Source organism: Xiphias gladius, chromosome 7 (assembly GCF_016859285.1).
Source record: "Xiphias gladius isolate SHS-SW01 ecotype Sanya breed wild chromosome 7, ASM1685928v1, whole genome shotgun sequence".
Lineage (NCBI taxonomy): Eukaryota > Metazoa > Chordata > Actinopteri > Istiophoriformes > Xiphiidae > Xiphias > Xiphias gladius.
In genome coordinates, this window is record NC_053406.1 from 4334164 (window position 1) to 4354687 (window position 20524).

Sequence of the window (20524 nt, forward strand, 5' to 3'; positions counted from 1 at the left end):
TATATGGTTGTTTATCAGTGAAAGAGCAAGTACAGTGGGGAATATTTAGACCTCTGACCTCTGAGTGTTTTAGTCAAAGGCTCACGTCATTATGTTGGTCTGACCCTTCAGGTGAACGTGGTCCTGTTGGCGCTAAGCATGCTGGGATTCTGCCTGCCCTTGTACCTGCTCTGCCACAGCCGTCACCTCCAGCGCCTCAGAGACGAGCGCGACGAGGATCCCAAGATCTACGTTAAGATCAACAATGGTAGCAAGCCCGAGGCCTTCGTCTAGACCGGGAGAGAGAACGGAGAGAAAAAAGAAAAGAGAAGGACAGAGAGAAGAAGAGACGGAGGGGAGAGTGGTGGAGGCCATTTACCCGTGTGACATTTGTGATAAATATATTCACTCTGTCCTCCAGCACGTCTCCCAGTTCGTCTGACGACTCACAGATCCCTTACATTTCCCATACACACACACTTTCGCACACTCTTTCAATAATACTGCCATATTGCCATTTGGCCAGACGTGACTGCACACCAATGTGACACCCGTTCTCACCCTCCCTCATCTGTTGGGCATACAATGCGAGAAAACCCTCCAGCCCCAGGCAGATGTGTGTGGAAGGGGCCCGCCACACCCTTCACTATCCCTTCGACTGCATCTCTGAAATGAGGAGAAATTGACTAATGGGAGAAATAAGAAGCCACTGGGGCCTTTTTATTTTTGACTCTTCTTCTTCACTCTTGTCATTTTTGTTTCACACCGTTACACGTAGTCGACTGGTTTGGCCTCCACCAGTCCTACTGAAAAACCATAGAAGAAGAAGATGCCAGCCATTGGAAAGCGAGGAGACTTTGGAGGAGACAAATTCACAGTGACAGTATTGTGCTTTTAAGACACCCAACTTAACCACCCAACAAAAACTGGTGCATTGTGAACTTGTTGTAACCATGGAGTTACCATAACGACCTTTGCTCTCTGATTGGTCCAGGTTTGTCTCTAAACAGTCATCTCTCTTAGACGGCACGCGCCAGTGTTCAGTGGGGCTGCTTGGTTTCTGTTTTATTCGTCAGGACTTAAACATCTTCTGGGAGACAAAAAAAAGTACATATACACACACCCACGCACACACACACAGGGACACAGACACACACACACACGTGGCACCTTCAGTCATGACATCTCTGTTTCCTCCTGTGCTCGAGAGCATTTACTGAGTAAGAATCCTCAGACAGCAGTATTGGTAGCAGTTCAGATTGAAACACATAGTATGATAGCATATGACGCACAGATACGTTAGAAAGAAAACACTGCAGCACCTCTGCGTGTGTGTTACATAATGCAGTGTGAGAAGCTGGTTTCTGATGTTAGGTAAACTGCACCGCATGATGCCAGGCATGACAGTGCTGGTCCTATGCTACAGTGTCATTCAGTCACTAGTGCAGGAAGACACTTAACTTGCCATGTCGGTCTAGTTTTTGTTTTCTGAGTCATGAATTCCTAATGTATGTTCGGAAAAAATGTAACTGTTTGTTGTTTTCTCTCAAATGTATTTATTGCAATATGATCGCAGACGTGCTGTTAAATCTTTTTCCCTATACATGATCTGGAGATGTGGAGGAGGCGACGTGTTTAGAGTAGGTAGATGGGACAAAGATATTATATATAATGTGTTTTTAAAGGTTGGAGTGGCGTAGAGGTGGAGCCCCACTTGTTCTACTTGCTACACACACGTGAATTTGGAGTTTTGATACGTTGTAGCAATAAGTGCTTCTGTGGGGTGCTGGGCAACACGTTGACACACAGTCACACACAGACGGGCAAATATGTGTACGTTTAACGGCCTGTATTGCTAAATCACAAAGGGTGCTAGTTCATTACAGAAATGTGTTTTGTGTGTTTTGCTTTAAGAGGCAGTTGAAGTCATTTTACCACAAAGGCAACAAATCGCCATCAATTTACTAACAATACCTGCTCCTTCAGTGGATTTCCAAAGAACCAATCAAGTTACCATTTCAAAGGACTACTTTGCTCTTTGTTTCTTATCAGCGTTGTGGTCCTTCTGCACCATAACACAAAGTGCAACCACAGCAGCAGCTCTGGGAAACTTGATTTCACCTCTTACAGACATAAAGGGACATTAGGTTGAAGGTAGCAGGCTGATAAAGACACGTTCCCCCAGCTTCGGAGTAAAGCAGAGCATGATGAGTCAACACAGACGATAAAGAGTCTCCATCTTTGAAAGAAAAGCTCTGAGCAGAACCAAGGAGGGTGTAGAGAATGATACAGGGAGATAATATTTGCAATTTCAGTCCGCCATCTTCAAATGCCATAGAGTGAAGCTCCTCAGATATTTTCTGCCCGGCAGTAACTCACAGAGGCCCTTCCAAAGACAGCCATGACCCTCAGAGTGCCTCTCTGTGTGTACAGAGGATGGGAGGAGTTGATTCAGGCAGGATGTGGCACACCGAGTCCCTCTCTTCCTCCATCTCTCTGTTTACCTATTGCTCTCATCCGCCCATCATTCCGCAAACAGGTCATGAGATGTTTGCCGACGACAGAGCTGAGAGACAAGCCTCTGCTGCCATCAGAGGCCCCCACTGAATGACTAAGTGTGAAATGAATGGCACATGATGCACTTTAGACCTCTCAAATGGACCTCAGTTGTGTATTTCTGAATGGCTTGCCCCCACTGTAGCGTACACACAGTGCATGGTTGCATGATGCAAAGAATGTATACGCGGAACTTCAGAGGTAGATTCGTAATTCAGGACATGGGAATGGAAAGATGCTGTTATTTTTTTATACTCCGAAAAAAAAAAAAACGTTTCTTCGCATGTTCATTATATTGCCTTTATGTGCACGGACAGCGTGGCAGAGTCTTGTCTCTCAGTTCAGGAATTTTGACAAGCGTGGCCATAGCAATCAGAACTGTAGGCCCATTCATCCTTACTAAACTGCACGGGTTTGTTATCTGTAAAGGATCAGAGAGAATTGTGTGGAGTAAAATTGGTGCAGAAATGATTCAACTTTGTTGAAGTTACATCACAGAGGTGAAGGAACTTCCGCAAAGTGGGAAAAATGTACATTAGTCATAAAACTAAATTTGGAATTAGTACATTTCTGTGCATGTCAAATTGAATGTTGTTTCCGTGCGTAAGAAAAATGAAGTCATGCAGAAGGAAGTAATGAATCCCCAGCACAATGTCAGTACTACATTTATTAAAAAACGTTACTTTTTGGTCATAGAGGTCTGTCAGACATCAAATTCCTGTCCAAGGTCTATGACATAAACATACACAGATAGTGTGTAGGAAGCAACTGCATTCTTCTGTATTTCTGTATTTTTCTTTATTTCTTTTGCGTTTCTTTATCCAGAAAATTCACATTGTTGCACCGCTTAAGTACAAAACTCTTGTTACAGGAGCAGATCTTAATGCGTCCATCCCATCTTCCACCACGTTCTCCCCCCGGGCCTGGGGCGTGGTGGCAGCAGGTTCAGTAAGACAGCTCCTCCTCTCCTAGAACAGATATGAACCTTTTTTGTTTGTCAGTCTTGATTTGTACATCGCAGATACAAACCCACACAGAGACACTAATCATTCTTGTACTGCCACTGGCACAAGGTCTGTGTTGTGTCATCACTAAGCACCAGTTTTGTACTTGAGAGATACAACAATCTGAGTTTTTACATAAAAGTGTACAAATTTGAATTTATTCGCCGTGCACAAGTCCTCAATTACAAGTTTACAATTTTTGTTTTCACCTCATGAAACCTTATGTACATTTTGTCATTCCAGTAAAACACATATCAGTGATCATGGCACTAATTTAACTCCATAGAGGGCATCTCGTCGTGTGCTGGTGTGTCCTGTAATTTAAATGAGTGCGTCTCAACATGCTGTTACGACGCGAGATGACGGGCGGGTACAGATATACTCTGATGCAGTACTTAACTATGAATGTGAGTGATGATGGACGTTGATCCTCGAATTTGCTCGATAACCCCTCCTGAACTCACACCGCGGCGAAACATGAAATTAGCTCATGTGCAGACTGTTTGTCTTAAATGTCTGTACATTGAAATCACATGCAAGTTTGTGATTATTAAGCCTGGGTGAATGAGTGATGAGTTATCAAGTGAAATCTTCATTCCCTCAAAACGGGAAACTAATCAGCACTTTCCTTCACTGCCGTACCTTAAAAGTCTCCCCCTGTCCTCAGTGCCATCACCTTCCCGGTCTAATGCCAACTTCCTAGGATAAGCATTCTGCATTACCGTAGTTTGGTTCATTGATTGACGTACTGATGAATTGTTTATTCTCTGAAGATGAATCCTAGCATCGGCATTTGCTTGCGGGTGTTTTTATGGCTATGTGTGATGATAGCAAATGGGGATTTTAGCTTTGTTTCTCTCTCCCCTGGCATGTACGTTTTGTATTTTTGCTACCTACCATGTTTCGGTTTAGTTTTGTTGTTTTTACATTCTATTTTTTTCTCTGATGTTTACGAGAATGTGTATTTTCCCGGTCTTATATTGTATATCTCGTCTTCTTTTGTCTTGTACCACAGTATAGCCATTGTCACTGACATTTCAAGTCATGTTGTCTCAACTGAGAGAAAAAAAAAAGACAGATCAATATAAGGAGAAAAATAAAAACCATAATTTGTATAGATGTGTCTCTTATTTCGAGTGGCAGAAATGATCCCTGCACACCTCTGCGATCTTGCAAAGGAAGGACAATGCTTTTTCCGAGTGGCAGGGGTCAGACTCTCGCCGCGATACTTTTACTCATTGTATCTGGAGTCAAATAAAATAGAAATATCTGCTTGATACATAGGTGACACAGGAGGCAGACCTTCCTCAGCACTGTTTTAATCACGGAGCAGCATCCCGAGAGCACATAAACTGTCTGAGTCATCTCAAATAAACAGGTTGAACCAGAGTTGACAGTTTGTCCCTGTACTGGTTTGACCACACTGGGGTGTTAACACACACACACGCACGCGCGTGCATACACAAGGATCAGTAGTCTACTCCACCCAATGGGAAGGCAAGGAGCCTCGCGCTTTCCTTGTGCACCAACTGATGCTCACTGAGCTGAAATCACTGATGTAACTTTACAGCACTCCTTACAACCTGTGACCTCATGTATGGCTTTATAGGTATATATCCTCTATTTGTTTGACACCACATACGATCAGGTTGGGATCTTTGTGTCATGTGAGCTTGGAAATGTGGTCCAAGTCCACTCTGCAAGTAAGAAGGCTTGTGACTCTCTCTACTTTTCACCACAACAGACAAGTGTCAGTGTCGAGTCTGATCATCGTGATTATTATTTGACTGATATTAGTTGCAGAAACAGTGGTAATGGCAGTGGCAGTAATAGAATTGGTAGGCCTACGGCACGATGAAGAGCAGCAGCAGCAGCAGCAGCAGCAGCAGCAGCTCGCTGGGGCACTGTCATGCACGTAAAGCCATAATCACAGCATAAAGTTCATGTTGGTAGGACGGTTTACCAACTGCACCTGAACGTCACACCAACTTACCTGAAACTAAAGGTGGGTGTCTCCGCCTCTTTCGATGCCGCGCCCCTCCAGACACACACACACACACACACACACACGGAGCATCGTCCAGGAAGGAAATCCCAAGTGAAACGCGTCAAGCGGTGGACGAACGACTGCTTTTTTCCCTGCGGTTTCGGCTCCGTCATACGCTTCCGTCTGGACAGAGGCTCGGTCACCATGCTGATTAAAGAATTGTGAGTATCCTGACTTTCTGTAAAGGCGTCGCTTTTTAATCAGGTAGAAGGCAGAAAACGGGCACTTTCACCCTTGCTCACCTTACCGACTTTTTCTCTAATTATGGACTACACAGGACAGGAGGCTCGGTTAACGCTACCGGTGTTCAAAAAGCATCTACCGTATATCTCGCTGAGCTGCGGCGTTTTTGCATCTGCGGTCGCCTCCCTGCGTTCTCGCACCTTCCGCTCGTTTGAGTTGTTTTGAACTCAGGAGCGGAACCCTCAGAACTCCTACCAAAGTTCTGGCGATTGAAAGCTTATATGGTTGTTGGCAAAAGTACCCGCACGCCGGAATTCGAAGTGACGGAGCTTTCGGGCCCCTACGGGAGTGAGAGTCATTTCGGCATCGATAAGTTGAACCTTGTATTTGAAATAGCAGCGTGAGGCAACCAAACTTGTTAGGTTTGGACCGCTCGCTGTCGACTGAAGTGAACTAACGAGCTGACATTACACTGCAGTCAAAGTTGCCATGGCTCTGCCACCGGCTTCATTTTTTTTTCCCCTCCGAGGGACCGATGTGTGCCGGAGGAGAGAATTCCTCTCAAGTGTTCACGGAAATATATGAATTCGCATTTCACGAGACGTGCCCGTGCGTTTAGAAGGGTAGCCGTCTCAAGTGTGTGTGTGGGGGGGGTGTTTGCACGGAGTTTGGGAGTTTTGGGCTTGGCAAATATCAGAGCTTAGCGGGCCTAAGTCGGTTTTATTTGCACAGCCGAATAAATCCCAAACCTGCCTCAAAGGGCTCGATTGAGGGAAGCGAAGCACCCTTTCCGTTTCCACATCCTTGTCACGCCCGAGCCAGGCGGTTTTATGACTGTCCTGTCATATGCACATCATTGCTGGAACATCACCCGGTAGCTGGCTGTCAGGTGATCACGGTGCGAAGTGCACCGAAAGGCTTGGCCGCGTTACGTCCCTAACGCTTCGGAGGGTTATCATGTGCCACAAAAATGCTGCTCATGGGATAAAAGAAACGGACCCCTTCGGTTAGGTGTTAGGAGCCGGGCTGTGTGAAGTGCGCAGTGTTTCCGTCGGCGTAAGAGCGAGGGGCAACGTCTCTGTCCCATCACACCAGCCGTCGAGTTCGTGCCTGAATGGCTCCTTGTCCGCTTTGATCTGTTCCAATGAAATATTCAGGCCCTGCTGGACTGGCAACAGGTGGCGATTAACTGGCTATTGTACCGGCTCGCACAAGAGGAGGATCCGCGGAGAACACGCACAGGCACACGCACGCAGGGTTTCCACCAAAAGGGTCCAGGCTTGTTCGGTCTCCTCACAGCGCCAGTATTGATTGCAGTTTTATAGTTTCCTCTTCCTCTTCTCTAGGTTCCTGTGATACTGGGATACTAGCAGAGAACTAACTGCCCTGCCACTTCCCAGTGCTCATTGCAGATGACTCTTCAAAGCAGTGCTCTGATCTTTCTGAAAAACCCGATTTAGGGTGTTATTGTGCAAGGTGTGAAAAAGGGCTGCTGCCTTGGGGAAAGGGGAGCAACAGTTATTGTCACCTTTGCTGCATTTATGGCTGCATCTGCACGTGCCGAATGCTGAGAGACAGTAGCAGTTTCATTAGGTCCTTGCAGAAGTGCCTCCGGTAGGCACCTCTACAGGCCAGCCGACTGACATCAACTCTGCTCCTGCTGATTCTTTTACTGCAGTTGCACTGCGAGACTGTGTTTTCCATGTCACATTTGCTTTGAAGTCAGATTTCCCACATGTGTTGAAATGAAACCCACACACCCTCTAAATTATGGGGCAGGTGTCCCCAGCGCTGACTGGTTAAAGGAGCACTCCTCTGATTTCACACACCAAGTTCAGTTTATTCATCACAGTGAGTACTACACAGCTTGTGGAAGAAGTAACGTATGTGACATCTCGTGTGTCTCTGGACGAGCTTTCCAAAGCTCCAAAAAATGACCCTGATGACATCATCAGGGTCATCTTAGATTGCTCTTGAGGCTTTTATTTTTATAACAGAAAGCCTACATTACAAACCGAAGGTGTAGGCTTTGGAAGGCATGCATTTACGAGACAAGTAGGGCCTAATGAAAGGCTTGTTGAATTATGGGAAATGTAGGTTGTGCTTTTTTGACCTTCAGTCAGGATAGTCTCGACCTCTGCTGCTTCAGTTCTTACCAGTCTTTTTTTTTTTTTAATCTCTCTCTTGTGAATTCTCTTAAGTTAAAGGAAGTGCAACAATAAATTGCCAGAGTACCCCTTTAATATAGCTAGGTAGCAAGCATTAATTAGGTAAAAGGAAATTTAAAAAAAAAACAAAAACTCAGTTACATTACTGCAGAGTGTGATGTCAGCCGTCTATTCTATCTCTGGGCAAGAAAGTGAATAAATGTATTTCCCAAAATGTTGGACTTTTACTTAAAATTCCACATTTAGAAGCAGTTTTGAAATGAATTCAGTCGCAGCTTCCTTTTTGATTCCAGATTTTTGGATATGAAACTGTTTTTTGATGGGTTAAGTAAATAGAAGGCTGATAATTGTAAGCCAGACCTAAAGAGAAAATGTTGACATGTTTACCTATGACAACATGTCCTTATCTTTACAGGTCAACAGCACAACCGTTGCTGTTGTATTTTCTGTTTCATTGCCGACAGTGATATCTGTGCCCTAATACTTTCTTGGTTTTCTTCTCTCTCTTGTAGCCGAATTGTTCTGCCCCTTTCAGTGGAGGAGGTAAGGACTCATTTGTTTTACTTTTGTTTTATCAGGGACAACACATAGGGGTAACTGACATCAGTGTAATGTAAATGTTCCAGCTACACCGGATGTTAAGCACAGACTGTCTTGGTGAACTATTCAACATTAAATGTTTGATAAAGGTATGTTGGGACTGTTGCGTTGGACAGAATCATAACTATGGAGGTTTGTATTTTTCTGCTCACTTTGTGTATTAAAAAGTTCAGTTTTTCCAAGAATTTGATAAAATGAAGTCTAAATTTCATAGTGATTCGTCATCACTTTCTCTAAATCGGAAATGTACTTGTCGATATTTTCTCATTTTCAGTACCAGTTTCCCATCTCTGTTTTGTTTCTGTCCAGTTTCCCATAAATCTTTATTATTTTTCTCTCAGTGGCATTGACTACTGTTGAGTTTTCCCCCACAGGAATGCTGTGTAAAATTCTCCAGGCTGCTGATCAACATATTTCAGCTATCACCGTGCATCTGATCTTACTGCCTTTAGAGACGATTAAAGGCATAACAGAGCAGATAGGATTTTACGCGTACTAGACTCAGTGACTGCCAATCAGTACGGTGTGTGTCTAGACGTCCGTCATTGTCGGAGTTAGCCTCTCTCAAGACTGTCCCTTTAGGCTACCTTTAGACGCCCTTGCAGTTGGAACACTTAGCTGTCGCTCCATATCAGGTCCAGAATTTATTTAGCTGTGTTTAATCTACCATACCGCTAGCTGCGACCATGTAATCACGGGAGCAAGTTCAGCCTCTTCACCTTTCCCCCTCATTACATTTGTGCTTTATGGGAGGACCATCATTGTTTTTTTGTTTTTTTTTGTTTTGTTTTTTTAACTCCCCTATTGCACTTGCATGTGAACCCCTTGGGTTTTTTTTTTTTTAACCTAATGGCCACTGGCTCATTTTACGTTTTAATATGTTCCATACAACACTGCACTCTTTGTTTCTCCATTGCATCACTCAAAGCAGTGGCAGGTCTTTCACTAAGCCACATAATCACCGTTTGCTGAATGACCTGCTCTTCACCTTTTCTGTTTCAGTGTGAAATGTTTTCTGACCATTACAACAGTTCAAACTGGATTAAATGTGAATGAAATAGGGGCTTGCTCTGTAATCTGGGTATTTAATCAACATGTGCTGTCATATCTGATGATGCAACGGTATTTGAACAAGGTAGGGTGGGTTACTTAGAAATGTATTCCAACAGGTCGCAGGATATCAAAACTACATTACTTTGTAATGTAAAATATGGGATGACTCTTTTTTGCGTTGCTTTTACTTTCAGTCAGAATGCTTTTTTATTTTTTATTTGTAGTATCAAGGCTGCTTTTAAAAAATATGAGAATATGGAAATTTGGGTTCAGAGGCAAAACCTTTGCTTGTGTGTAATATCTTCTAGAGCCAAAACAATTTGTTGGCTTCTCAACAAATTAAATAGTTAAAGGAATAGTCTGACAATTTGGGAAACCCTATTTCGCTTTCTGCAGGCAGAGTCAGGCTATTCGTTTCCAGTCTCAATGCTAAGTTAAGTGAGGCTAGCCAGCTGCTGGCTGTAGCTACATATTTACTCCATAGACATAAGAGTAAAAAAACACATAAGCCTATTTCCAAAATGTTGAACAGTTCCTTTAAACGCTTAAGTCACGCTTTAGGCAAAAATGCCAAAAATGCACTGTTTGTAGCTTCTCGAATTTCAATATTTGTTGGTTTTCTAAGTCTTCCATGATATTAGACAGCATATTTAAGGGTTTACTTTCTGACTTTCCATAGACAAACCATTAACAGATTAAAGGGTATTCCAGTGATTCATATGGTGCTTTCATAAAGTTAGGAGACTTACAACCTATTTATAAAACAGTGATCAAAATCGTAGCATCAGAGGCCAACATGTCATGATTTATAGTCCCTAGTATGAGAGCCAACACCTCCTATAATACAGTTTGATAGCATCCTGCTTAAAAATTTTTTCGACATCATACATTTTAGGTAGTGTAACAGAATACAGCTCATTCATTTAATTTTTAATTTGTTGTTAGAATATGTAATGGCATTACATATTTGAAATATGTATGATATTTGGTTACTATGCAGCACTGTATGGAGAAGTTGGTTGACAATTGTGGCTTCAAACAGTTTTCAACCAGCAAACACTTGGGAGATGTTGTTGCTTGGAGCAGTCCAGTCATGCTTACGGTTATTTTCTCATTTTTAAATCGCTAAAACATTCATTCACTGTCCACACCTAGTTTTTGTCAGTGAATCGCTTCATGTGAACCGGAAGGTTCACTTTTTCTGCTGACAAACTTTGCCTCAACATGTTTTTGTCCAGTATTTATGACCACGTCCGTTCAGGTTCAGCCTGTTTGTTGTCTCCCCACCCCTGAGGCCTGTATAACGTCTGACTGTCCTTGACAGTGAGAGGCTATACTGGTTATACACGACTTGTCGGATTCCCGAGTTCCTACTCACAGTGGCAAGGTTGAGCATCTCCAGCTACCAAAAAAAAGGTTACTGGCCTGTAGTGGTGCTCTGTCTTAGGGGCAGCAGTTGTGTAGTTGTCAACTGTCACACAAATGCACAAACATTTATTAATCATAAGGGGATAAAAATACCTATTTCTTCACCAGCAGTGGATCAAATGTAAGGAAAACAGAGATTTCAGTGTTGCATTGAACAACTTATATTTGTCATTTGTTATATATATATATTTTTGTGTGTGTGTGTGTTAAGTAGGAGTGTGCTGACCAGGTCGACGTGAGTCACTCTTTCCTGTGTCACAACACTTTTGCCTGACTCTGGAAGTTTTAAACTATGGGGTTTGGAGGAGGAAGGAGAAGAGGAAGAGAGGGGGGGGGGAATCAAGAAAAAGCTTACTCTGCTGTTTTTATCATTCTGAAGTCTGTCTGGGATAAGGAAAAAGAGTTTACTCACGGTCATTTCCATTAATGGCTAACTGAGCTCATGACAGAAGGATTCTGACTAGGGCTCTTTGAACAGGTCTTTCCATTCTCTTGTGTCTCCCTTGGGTTATTATTGTAGTATTTTTTTTATTTTGCCCAAGTTATATAGTAGTCTAATGATCATCATCTGAATCCCATTTTTCAATTTCTGAGCTGCTCAGTGTACCAAGCCAAAAACTAATGTAGAAGCTGCTGGTGGTGGGGGGGTGGTGGTTATTAGGAGACAGTCACCTTCAGTTCAGTTTAGTTTATCAACTAGATATAATTTCCTCAAGTTCATTCACTAAGATTAACCATAATTCAAATGAATAAAATAACCTAACGCCAGCTTTTGATATGGAGAAGAAAAAAAGCATCTAATTTGTTGTTATTTATCCACTTGGGGAGCAGAACAAGCTGCAAAGGCAGAGAGTTTATCAGAACTTTTTAGATATAAAATGAGATTGATCAGAGCAGAGGTTCATTTAACCAAAACAATGAGCCGAAAGATGCTAAAATACTGTACAGAACTGAGGGATGCTCATGAGCTATTGATTATTCTCTATGGCTTTGTAACTTGGAGAAAAGCCCCTATGACACTGCACATTTAATTTGATCCAAAGTTAATAACAATACTTGGTCAAACCTAGTATATGGCTGGACCGCCCTTTACCTATTTGCTTCTCTCCTACTCTCTATCCTCACATATACAGTAATTTAATACAGCTGAATTCCCACTAAAACTGTTCTTCATGTTTTTCTGTTTCTGACAATAGAACAAGTATTCAATATTAACTGAAATGCGGCCGATTAAGACGACATGTTAACCAGCAGTCACTTCCAAGCCATTTCCAAGCTGCAGCTCTGCTCAGCTAAAATCCCTGATTTTATAACCGTGACATCTTCTGACAAAATCACCACACACATAAATTAAAGACAACGGCTTTCCTGTGATTTTGGCTACATTTACTTGTAAAATGATCACTCAGAGAGAAAGTTAGAAGCTCATTCATGTCCATGCAGCTGCTGTGCGTTCAATTGAATGAGACGCATAGAGAGGTGTGCCTGAGGAGGGAAAGCCTGACCTTGTATTCGCGGGGCAACACTGGAGACTCTCTTCTACAGAAAGGGGCCAAAGTTTGTCCAGTCACTAGATTTGTCGTGCTTTTGCGAAGAGAAGTTGATAAAGGGAGACAAAGTTGGCGACACTGCTTGTAAACGCCCCCCTGTTGATACAATAGAAACTCTTTGCGTCAGTTCATTTTGACAGAGCAATGGCCAATTGGGGAAACTCCAACACTCAGCCAACTGACCACTAGTGTAACGTCTGCACTCAGTCATGCGGCATTTGGCTGACCAATGGTATAACTTTTTCTGTCTCTGTCTGTAGAGGATATTCATGATTATAGCTGAGCTCATGATACAGCTGTAATGTCATTAAACTGACCTGATTTCATTAGTTCCATCTGGATTTTTCTTGCAATGAAAAGCCAAAATGTGTGCAGTAAAATGGTCTAATACTACACAAGACTAATTAAAGCATACCTTCAACCAAAGAAGGGACATTTATCACTAAGGGGTAATTCCTACCAAAATGTCAGAATTGAGAGCGGGCAGCTATGGCTCAGGAGTTGGAGCGGGTCGTCCACTACCCAGAAGGTCGGTGGTTGGATCCCCGGCTCCTTTAGTCTGCATGTCAAAGGGTCCCTGGGCAACATACAGTGTGTGTGGGTGTGGGTGTGGGTGTGTGTGTAAAGCACCATATGTATACAAAAAAGAGTGCTGTATGAATGTGTGTGTGAATGGGTGAATGTGCCATGTAGTGTAAAGCGCTTTGAGTGGTCGATAAGACTAGAAAAGCGCTATATAAGTGCAGTCCATTTACCATTTACCATCAGCTTTTATGTGAAAACTTCCTTTTATCCACTCCATTAATTAACATGCAGTTGAGGCCTTGCAGTTCAAGCATCAACACGTAATTGGGTGTGAGAAAATTAATAAAATTCATTACTGTATAAATTTATCTGTAAACAACCATAACCTTGCTGTCCTCTTTTCTATCTCCAGTACCAAGTGGGTCAGCTGTATGCAGTAGCAGAGGCCAGTAAGAGTGAGACGGGTGGAGGAGAAGGTGTGGAGGTGCTGGTCAATGAGCCCTATGAGAATGATGGAGAGAAGGGACAGTACACCCACAAGATCTACCACCTGCACAGGTTGGCTGCTCAGCACTGCTACATGCGCACTGCTATGCCCGGCATATCTCACACTACATAGGAAGTAGCGGGAAGACGCAAAAAATATGTTACCACTTTCTAAAAAAGGCTTCATAAGCTGTAACTAAGGAACACCATGAAAACAATCCTGTTTTGCTACAAAATTGTACCTAATGTGTCCTGTGTTTCTGTGTGAATATACAGTTACTATAATTGGTGTTTTTGGGTATGTGCATACCTGTGTGACATTAGCACCTCTTTGTGTGTCTCTGCAGTAAAGTGCCAGGTGCCATCCGCATAGTTGCTCCGAAAGGTTCTCTGGAGATTCACGAGAAGGCCTGGAATGCATATCCATACTGTCGAACCAGTGAGTTCCCCCCACATACATACGACAAGTTTGCTGACAGTCAATGATTAAAGACTGCATATAGGTTCGCAACCCGTTCTCAGTCGGTGTCTTGTGGTCACATTGTACAGTAAAGACCCCCTGTTTGGTGACAGTGAACAGTTACAGTGTGTGTTGTGGAATTTCTCAACTGAAAATCTTGATGCTTAGAATTTGTGTATTATTTAAAACCTTTTCTCTCCTTTTCTTTCTGTTCCATCCCCTTTCCATCGTGGCCTTTTCTTCTGGTGCAGTCCTTACAGTAAGTATTCTTTTTGAGTTTCCAAATAAAAGTTAAAATTATGTTAAATGTTCAACTTATGTTTTTGCCTTTAACTTTTTATTTTAAATATGGGCCCATTTTTATGAGTGTAGTATAGGGAGTCACACGATTAATGATGAGAAGGATAACCATGTTAGATGAAAGGAGACTGCAATGCAGTGATGAGTTTGACTTCACACAGCAGCTGTTGTGTGTGTGTGTGTGTGTGTGTGTGCGCGCACGGTGGGCTCACACACTGGTGCTAATGTTTATTTGTGGACACTGATGCACTGCACCTTTTATACAAACTTTAATGCAATCATTCTGTGTGTGCACATGGAACAGTCTGATCGTTGACTGACTCTATCATGTATCTCTTCCGTGCTTACAGAATACCTGGATGAAAGACAAGTTCATGATTAAGATCGAGACATGGCACAAGCCTGATATGGGGGATCAGGACAATGTAAGTCATGTCATCTGGAAATAGAACTAACCGAATGTGTTCATACCTTACCCACTATATACATTAGGCGAATATATTACAGGTATGGTTACATATATAATTAAAGTTGGACTTAATGATGAGAAATAAGCACTTTCTTTGTTAAGCGATCGGAATTATAATGACTAGATTGTGTACAAAATAACAAATCCTTGGTCTGTGCTAAAGCGCATTCCAGAGTTCAGGTGAAGCTAATGTAATGAAATGAGGTCCCATATGTGTTCTGCCTTTATCAAGCAACTGAACTTACTTGAAGGTTTGATTTTTGCCTTGCTGCAGGTACATGGACTAGACAAAAGCTCATGGGAAGCAACTGAAGTTGTTGACATTGACATTGCTGACAAAAGTGGCATAAGTCCAAAGGTAGGAGAAAAAAAATTGCATGTGTTTTAGAGATGAGCACGAGCTTTGGTCCGATTTTTCCTGTCAGTAGCCGATTGGATAGCTGCCTGAAATTGCTTAGTCGCACTCTTAATGTTTAGTGAGCACATCTATCTACTAAACATTCAGTATAAAAAACCCCGCTGCTTATTAAGTTGCTTCATATTTGTCAGAGCTACGCTGTGTGTCATTCTACTGATTGCATTCATTCTTTAGGACTACAAAGCAGATATGGATCCAGCCCTCTTTAAGTCAGAGAAGACCGGTAGAGGGCCTCTGGGACCTGACTGGAAGGTACTACACCTCCTATCGCTCCTTACTGTGGCTCACTCCGTTAAAGAAATTATATTATTGAGTTAATAGATTTTGTGTCATCTGTGCGTCTGTGTGTTTGCAGAAAGAACTCGCTAACAACCCAAACTGTCCACACATGTGTGCCTATAAGCTAGTCACTGTTGAATTTAAGTTGTTGGGACTACAGGGCAAGATGGAAAGCTTCATTCAAAAGGTACAACATTGTCGTTCATTTTTGTTTCATCTGAAAATGAGATATTTGATATCTATTGCCTTCCTGTGGGCAGTATATGAATTTCTGCACTGAAATATCTGAAATATGTGAATTTTGCTTTGAGCTGAAATACCGCACAATACTAGACACGTACTTCAAATCTTTCCTCTGCCTCTGTTCCGCTGTTGTGTCATGCTGTCTTTCTTAAACACCCACTCTGTCTGTCCAGGTGGAGAAGCGTTTGTTCACCCTCTTCCACAGACAGCTGTTCTGCTGGATCGACAGATGGATCGATCTGTCCATGGATGATATACGACGTATGGAAGAAGAGACAAAGAATGAGCTGGATGAGGTGATTGAGCAGAGTATTCTGTACACTGCACCACTCATTAAAACAAGAAACTTTTCTTATTATAACATGATAAGTTGGTATGTTGATTTAACATGAAAAAGATGCCATCAGTGCCTCGAGACACTACATCAATCATATGACATGACTGATGACTCAATGGGGCTGGATATTTTCATATTGGTATGGGTATGGGCAGATTTTTGTTTTGTTTTTTTCCCCTCAATTTCTCCACTATTAACAGTTAAACAATGACAAAGAAAAGTACAACACAGTTATACAAATACAGACTACTCATGTTGAGCGTAAGACAGAAACCATTCATGTACGGTATTTTAATAATAGAATAAGCCTGATATATTGCAGTGGACCCTTTATACCACAAATATGTTGGTATGGGAGTGGGATAACTAAAACTGTTTCCACAATTAAAAATAAATAAAAAATAAAACAATAACGACAGTATAATAAATTATAATTAGTCTGCTGCTGCATTAAGAGGCTGAACCAAACCCATCCTTCACCACTCTGACAGAAGGGCCAAGCAGCAGGAGGCTGGTTGGTGACATTAACTTGTCTACATATATCACAAACGTTTTCTTCCTTAAGTTGAGAGGACGGACTTTAACCTAGACTGATTCCAATCTGATTCCAGTTGTTCACCTGTTGTTCAGGACATTGCGTCTCAATTGATCAATTTTGTGCCTCTTTTTTATAATTACATCCCTATTTATAATTACAATCCCACAAAGAATGAACAGAGTAGTTTAGAGTAATCTACATTGTTACAAATGGGCCCTAATGAACTGAATGTTAGTTAGAAGCATTAGTGAGCTATTTACAGTAAGAGGCCTGTTAATCTTTCATGTTTTAATTTTTTTATTTTTAACAGTTTAACAAAACTAACAAAGCTTTAAAGTAGAGCTGCATGATTCATTGGTCAAAATAAATAAGTACAGCATGTTGTGGAGTTACTTGATGAGCAACTATTCATCATTCACAATTAAAGTACTACGATTCAGTATTGGCCAGTAGATGTTTTCAGACCAGGAGTCTTATCAAACATGTGAAATTAGTGAAAGATCCGATGATGTGGATTGGAGTTACAAAAGTTGTGTTTAATGTCAAAACATCGAAGTTTGCCGTACCGCCAGGGAAACGCTGTTCAGTGAATTCTCACAATCTTCAAAATAAAGCATCATCAAGGTCTTAAGGCTTATTCCACCACATTTGAGGTGGATCTGGCCAACCCGCTAGGATGAGTACATTAAAGTAAAAAACATGTCATTTCCTGTTTCCAGAAGGTGGCGCTGTGACTGTATCTGAATATTTGCATGTAGATAAGTTCAAGCCTTGACTCTTACACAAAGTTGGGGCATTGGGGATTGGACTATGTAGATTGGAGTTACAAGGACTTCTATCATAGCGAAACATCGAAATTCGCGATGCCGCTATGGACACGGTGTTCAACGAAAACTCCAACTCTTCGCAATTTAGCATCGTGAAGGTCTTTAAATTAAACTGACCACATATGAGTTCGATCTGATTAATTCTCTAGGAGGAGTTTGTTAAAGCCAGACTCAATTATTTTTATTTTTTTAAAGTGATCCATCTAGAGTGAGTCTCAGTTTCTCACCTTGAAGACACATCATGACCTCCTCGATCCGTTCTATAAAAGAGGGAGGGCAGGCTGCCTTTCACGTAATGAGGAGTAATCGCAAAGCTGAAGCAAGTGCTATAGCATTTGACTGATCTGAAGCAATGCTATGCTATAAATGGATTTGGGGGTATTATTTTATTACACATGTATGAGAACATTTAAAATATTGAGGTCCAGAAATGGTTTAATGAGATGCATAACCAGAACATATAGTTTGTATGTTTGTTTGTTTGTTTGCTGGTGACTAGTGACCTCAAGGTCAGTAAGTTTTTCTCTTGTAAAATAGCAACGTTAAGCCACTTTAACCAATAGCAAGCGGAATATTATTATTTTGCATAGATTTGCTGTCAGGTTAGTTCAGTGATTGTCAATGATCGGGCTATAGCTTGTTGCCGAACCATGCAGCGTTGGCTACTAGGTGATGATTTGACAGCAGGAAGAACTGTGCGTATAATTGTGCATCCTGTCTCTCATCAGCGCCAAAGCGCAATATGGTAGCCACTATCAGCAATGAAAACATTACTAGCCCCTCTGCCCACATAATGTACATCTTTGAAGCTAGAGTATATAGGCTATTAACACTAAGTGGCCGCTTTATTAGGTAGACCTTTTCTCTGCCATAAATTCTCCCTTTACAAGGTAGTTCAGCTTTTGGTGATGTTGTTGGAAATATGTAAATTTTTTGTCCTTCCTAATTACTGACATGACGGGGGCAGAATATTAGAAACACTTCTCAAAATAAAGCAGCTCAGTACAACTCCAACACTAAGTATGGTGTCAGGGCTAAAACATTAATAACACCTCCATGACAGTGTCAGCAGCAGAACAGATTGTACATGTGTACCTGATAAAGTGGACGCTGAGTGTATTTATGAGTGTATGTAGCAAACCTAACAAATTGCTATAAGATGTAACCCATTACCTACATCACTGAAATACCTTGTCCCTGTATGCGTATTGAGCTGCCCATGTCAACTCACATCTTTTACTTGAAAATATCAGTAAAGTTTTACATATAGTTTTTAATCTTGTTTTAATAGGATGAGTTGGTTTTGTGTAATAAGAGAGAGAAAAATTTGTAGTAAAATAAGATAAAATTATATGTTATAACAAGAAATATTTCCTCCCATCACAGTGAGAAACTGAGCAAATATTTTTGTCACAGTGCCGGATATAGTCTTTACTGTATTTCCTTCATTGTTTTGCTGCCAACAGCAGTACTTGTGCTGAATAAGAGAAATCGGGTATTTTGTACACATCTCCGTAACATACACTACATCTCTCCATGTCATAGATGAGGAAGAATGATGAAGTTAAAGGCATGTCAGCTGATGTCAACTGATGGCAACTGACTGGTTTACCCAGTAAGTATTGTTTTGGCAAAATTTAATATTTAGAATTTGGAACAGGATTAATTAGTCTTATTTTTTTTATTTTATTTATTTATTCTTTTACCTTCTTCTATTTTCCTCTTCAGATCCCTCTCTGATACGGGAGGATTTGACTTCCTTCAACAAGCTCAGACCCCTCACCTTGGACACTGGACCTAGATAAGCTTGATAGGCATAATCAAGAATACCCCACTTATATCTCAATAAAATTTGCTCTTAATAAGAGCTCATTATTGTAAAGCATTTGTGTGTATTTATGTACTACATTTGAATACAACAACCGCAGCTTTTTTTTTTTTTTTCAAAGAGACAATTTTGCATATTGTGGAATCAGTTTTGAAGATAAATAAAACAAATATAATGTTCTTGCTTATGCCTATTCGGTCCTTTTGAATTTTAAACATTAGGGAACAGGTGTGGGTTGTCGCTGAAACAACATTTCTGATTACTGTTATCCTGTTTTTATTTTTAATGGTAGTTATTTGGGTTTAGTTATTTTTCCTTGAGTTTGTATTTTCCAGTTTTTTACTTTTTCTTGATAAAAATTCTTTTCTGATTTCAAAAAAGTACAGTTATTGCTCTGTTTTGTCAAACTGGAAATGCATCATGACAGGTTGGTTGGAGGCAAAACTATTACACATTGACGTTGAGAAGGCTCCATCAGAGACATTTAATATACTCTCAGAGTAGTCTGGTAATCCTGGTCTGACTGCACCATCTGCTGGTCACGTGGTTGGTTTAGCGTCCTATAAAGATGCCAACTGCTGTTTTTTAATTATAGGTTTTGGTTGACGTTTTGGAGTGTTAGTGATGATCGTATGTAAATGTATATGAATGTGTCAGAATTATTGACACATGAAGCAGCTGTGTCTTGACATCTGTTCAAAAGTTTGGCGTAAGCTGTGTCATTGTGAGTCTTGTCCTGTGTTCAGTGAAATAACCTGGATTTTAATGGCATGAGTTATATTTATGTGTAGTAAATGTAAAGACTATGTATTTGTTCCTTGATTTGTATATCTGAACATTGTACTTATGCTGTAGTTTAGTGAGCAAAAAGCCCATCCATCAGCCGCAGCTACAATAAACCTTTAAGTCTGCATCCTTCAGAATAAAAGCATCCCACAAACGGACTCAAAACACTAAATGCGGCAGTAAACGTACACATAGACTATGTCAAAATGCTTCCTTGTACTTCATCTTGAAACTAACATTAATCTGTAGCTGTGTTGGAGGGCAAACTATATAATGGTGAGTTTTTGAGAGCAAAGTGTTGCAAACGCAAACTACATGTGATGCAATTCACAGAACTTACTTTTGGTTATTAAAAAAATGGATATCAATAAAATTTGTGCAGTGCAGATGAATGGATAAACAATATATATATATGTGTGTGTGTGACAAATGTTACGTTTTTATTTTGAAGGCAAATCTG

The 20524-nt window shown here is 41.2% G+C and overlaps 2 protein-coding genes across 3 annotated transcripts in view; both read left to right on the forward strand.

Moving 5' to 3' along the window:
- Positions 1-4654, forward strand: part of LOC120791687 (large neutral amino acids transporter small subunit 4-like) — a 32037-nt gene extending 27383 nt beyond the window's left edge. Inside the window, exon 15 of one of the 2 annotated variants that reach the window (XM_040130254.1) lies at positions 112-4654. In XM_040130254.1, coding sequence (XP_039986188.1) covers positions 112-273 — 162 coding nt within the window. In that variant the 3' untranslated portion in view covers positions 274-4654. The remainder of the gene's footprint in view (positions 1-111) is intronic. The other variant, XM_040130255.1, reaches the window with a different exon arrangement.
- A 929-nt stretch (positions 4655-5583) lies between these two features.
- On the forward strand, positions 5584-20456 carry LOC120791722 (phosphatidylinositol transfer protein beta isoform-like). Its single transcript, XM_040130326.1, has 12 exons — positions 5584-5747; positions 8450-8480; positions 13506-13651; positions 13927-14018; positions 14291-14298; positions 14690-14764; positions 15083-15166; positions 15401-15478; positions 15582-15692; positions 15922-16044; positions 18996-19065; positions 19179-20456. Exons 1-11 carry the CDS (start codon positions 5731-5733, stop codon positions 19041-19043), a joined length of 813 nt encoding a protein of 270 aa, XP_039986260.1. The 5' UTR covers positions 5584-5730; the 3' UTR covers positions 19044-19065; positions 19179-20456.
- The last annotated feature ends 68 nt before the right edge of the window (positions 20457-20524 follow it).

Bases quoted from the DNA above. Each gene is read 5' to 3' on its own strand.
- LOC120791722 (XM_040130326.1), top strand. The intron at 15,479-15,581 runs GTACTACACCTC...GTGTGTTTGCAG, and splicing joins CTCTGGGACCTGACTGGAAG to AAAGAACTCGCTAACAACCC. The intron at 15,693-15,921 runs GTACAACATTGT...CTGTCTGTCCAG, and splicing joins TGGAAAGCTTCATTCAAAAG to GTGGAGAAGCGTTTGTTCAC.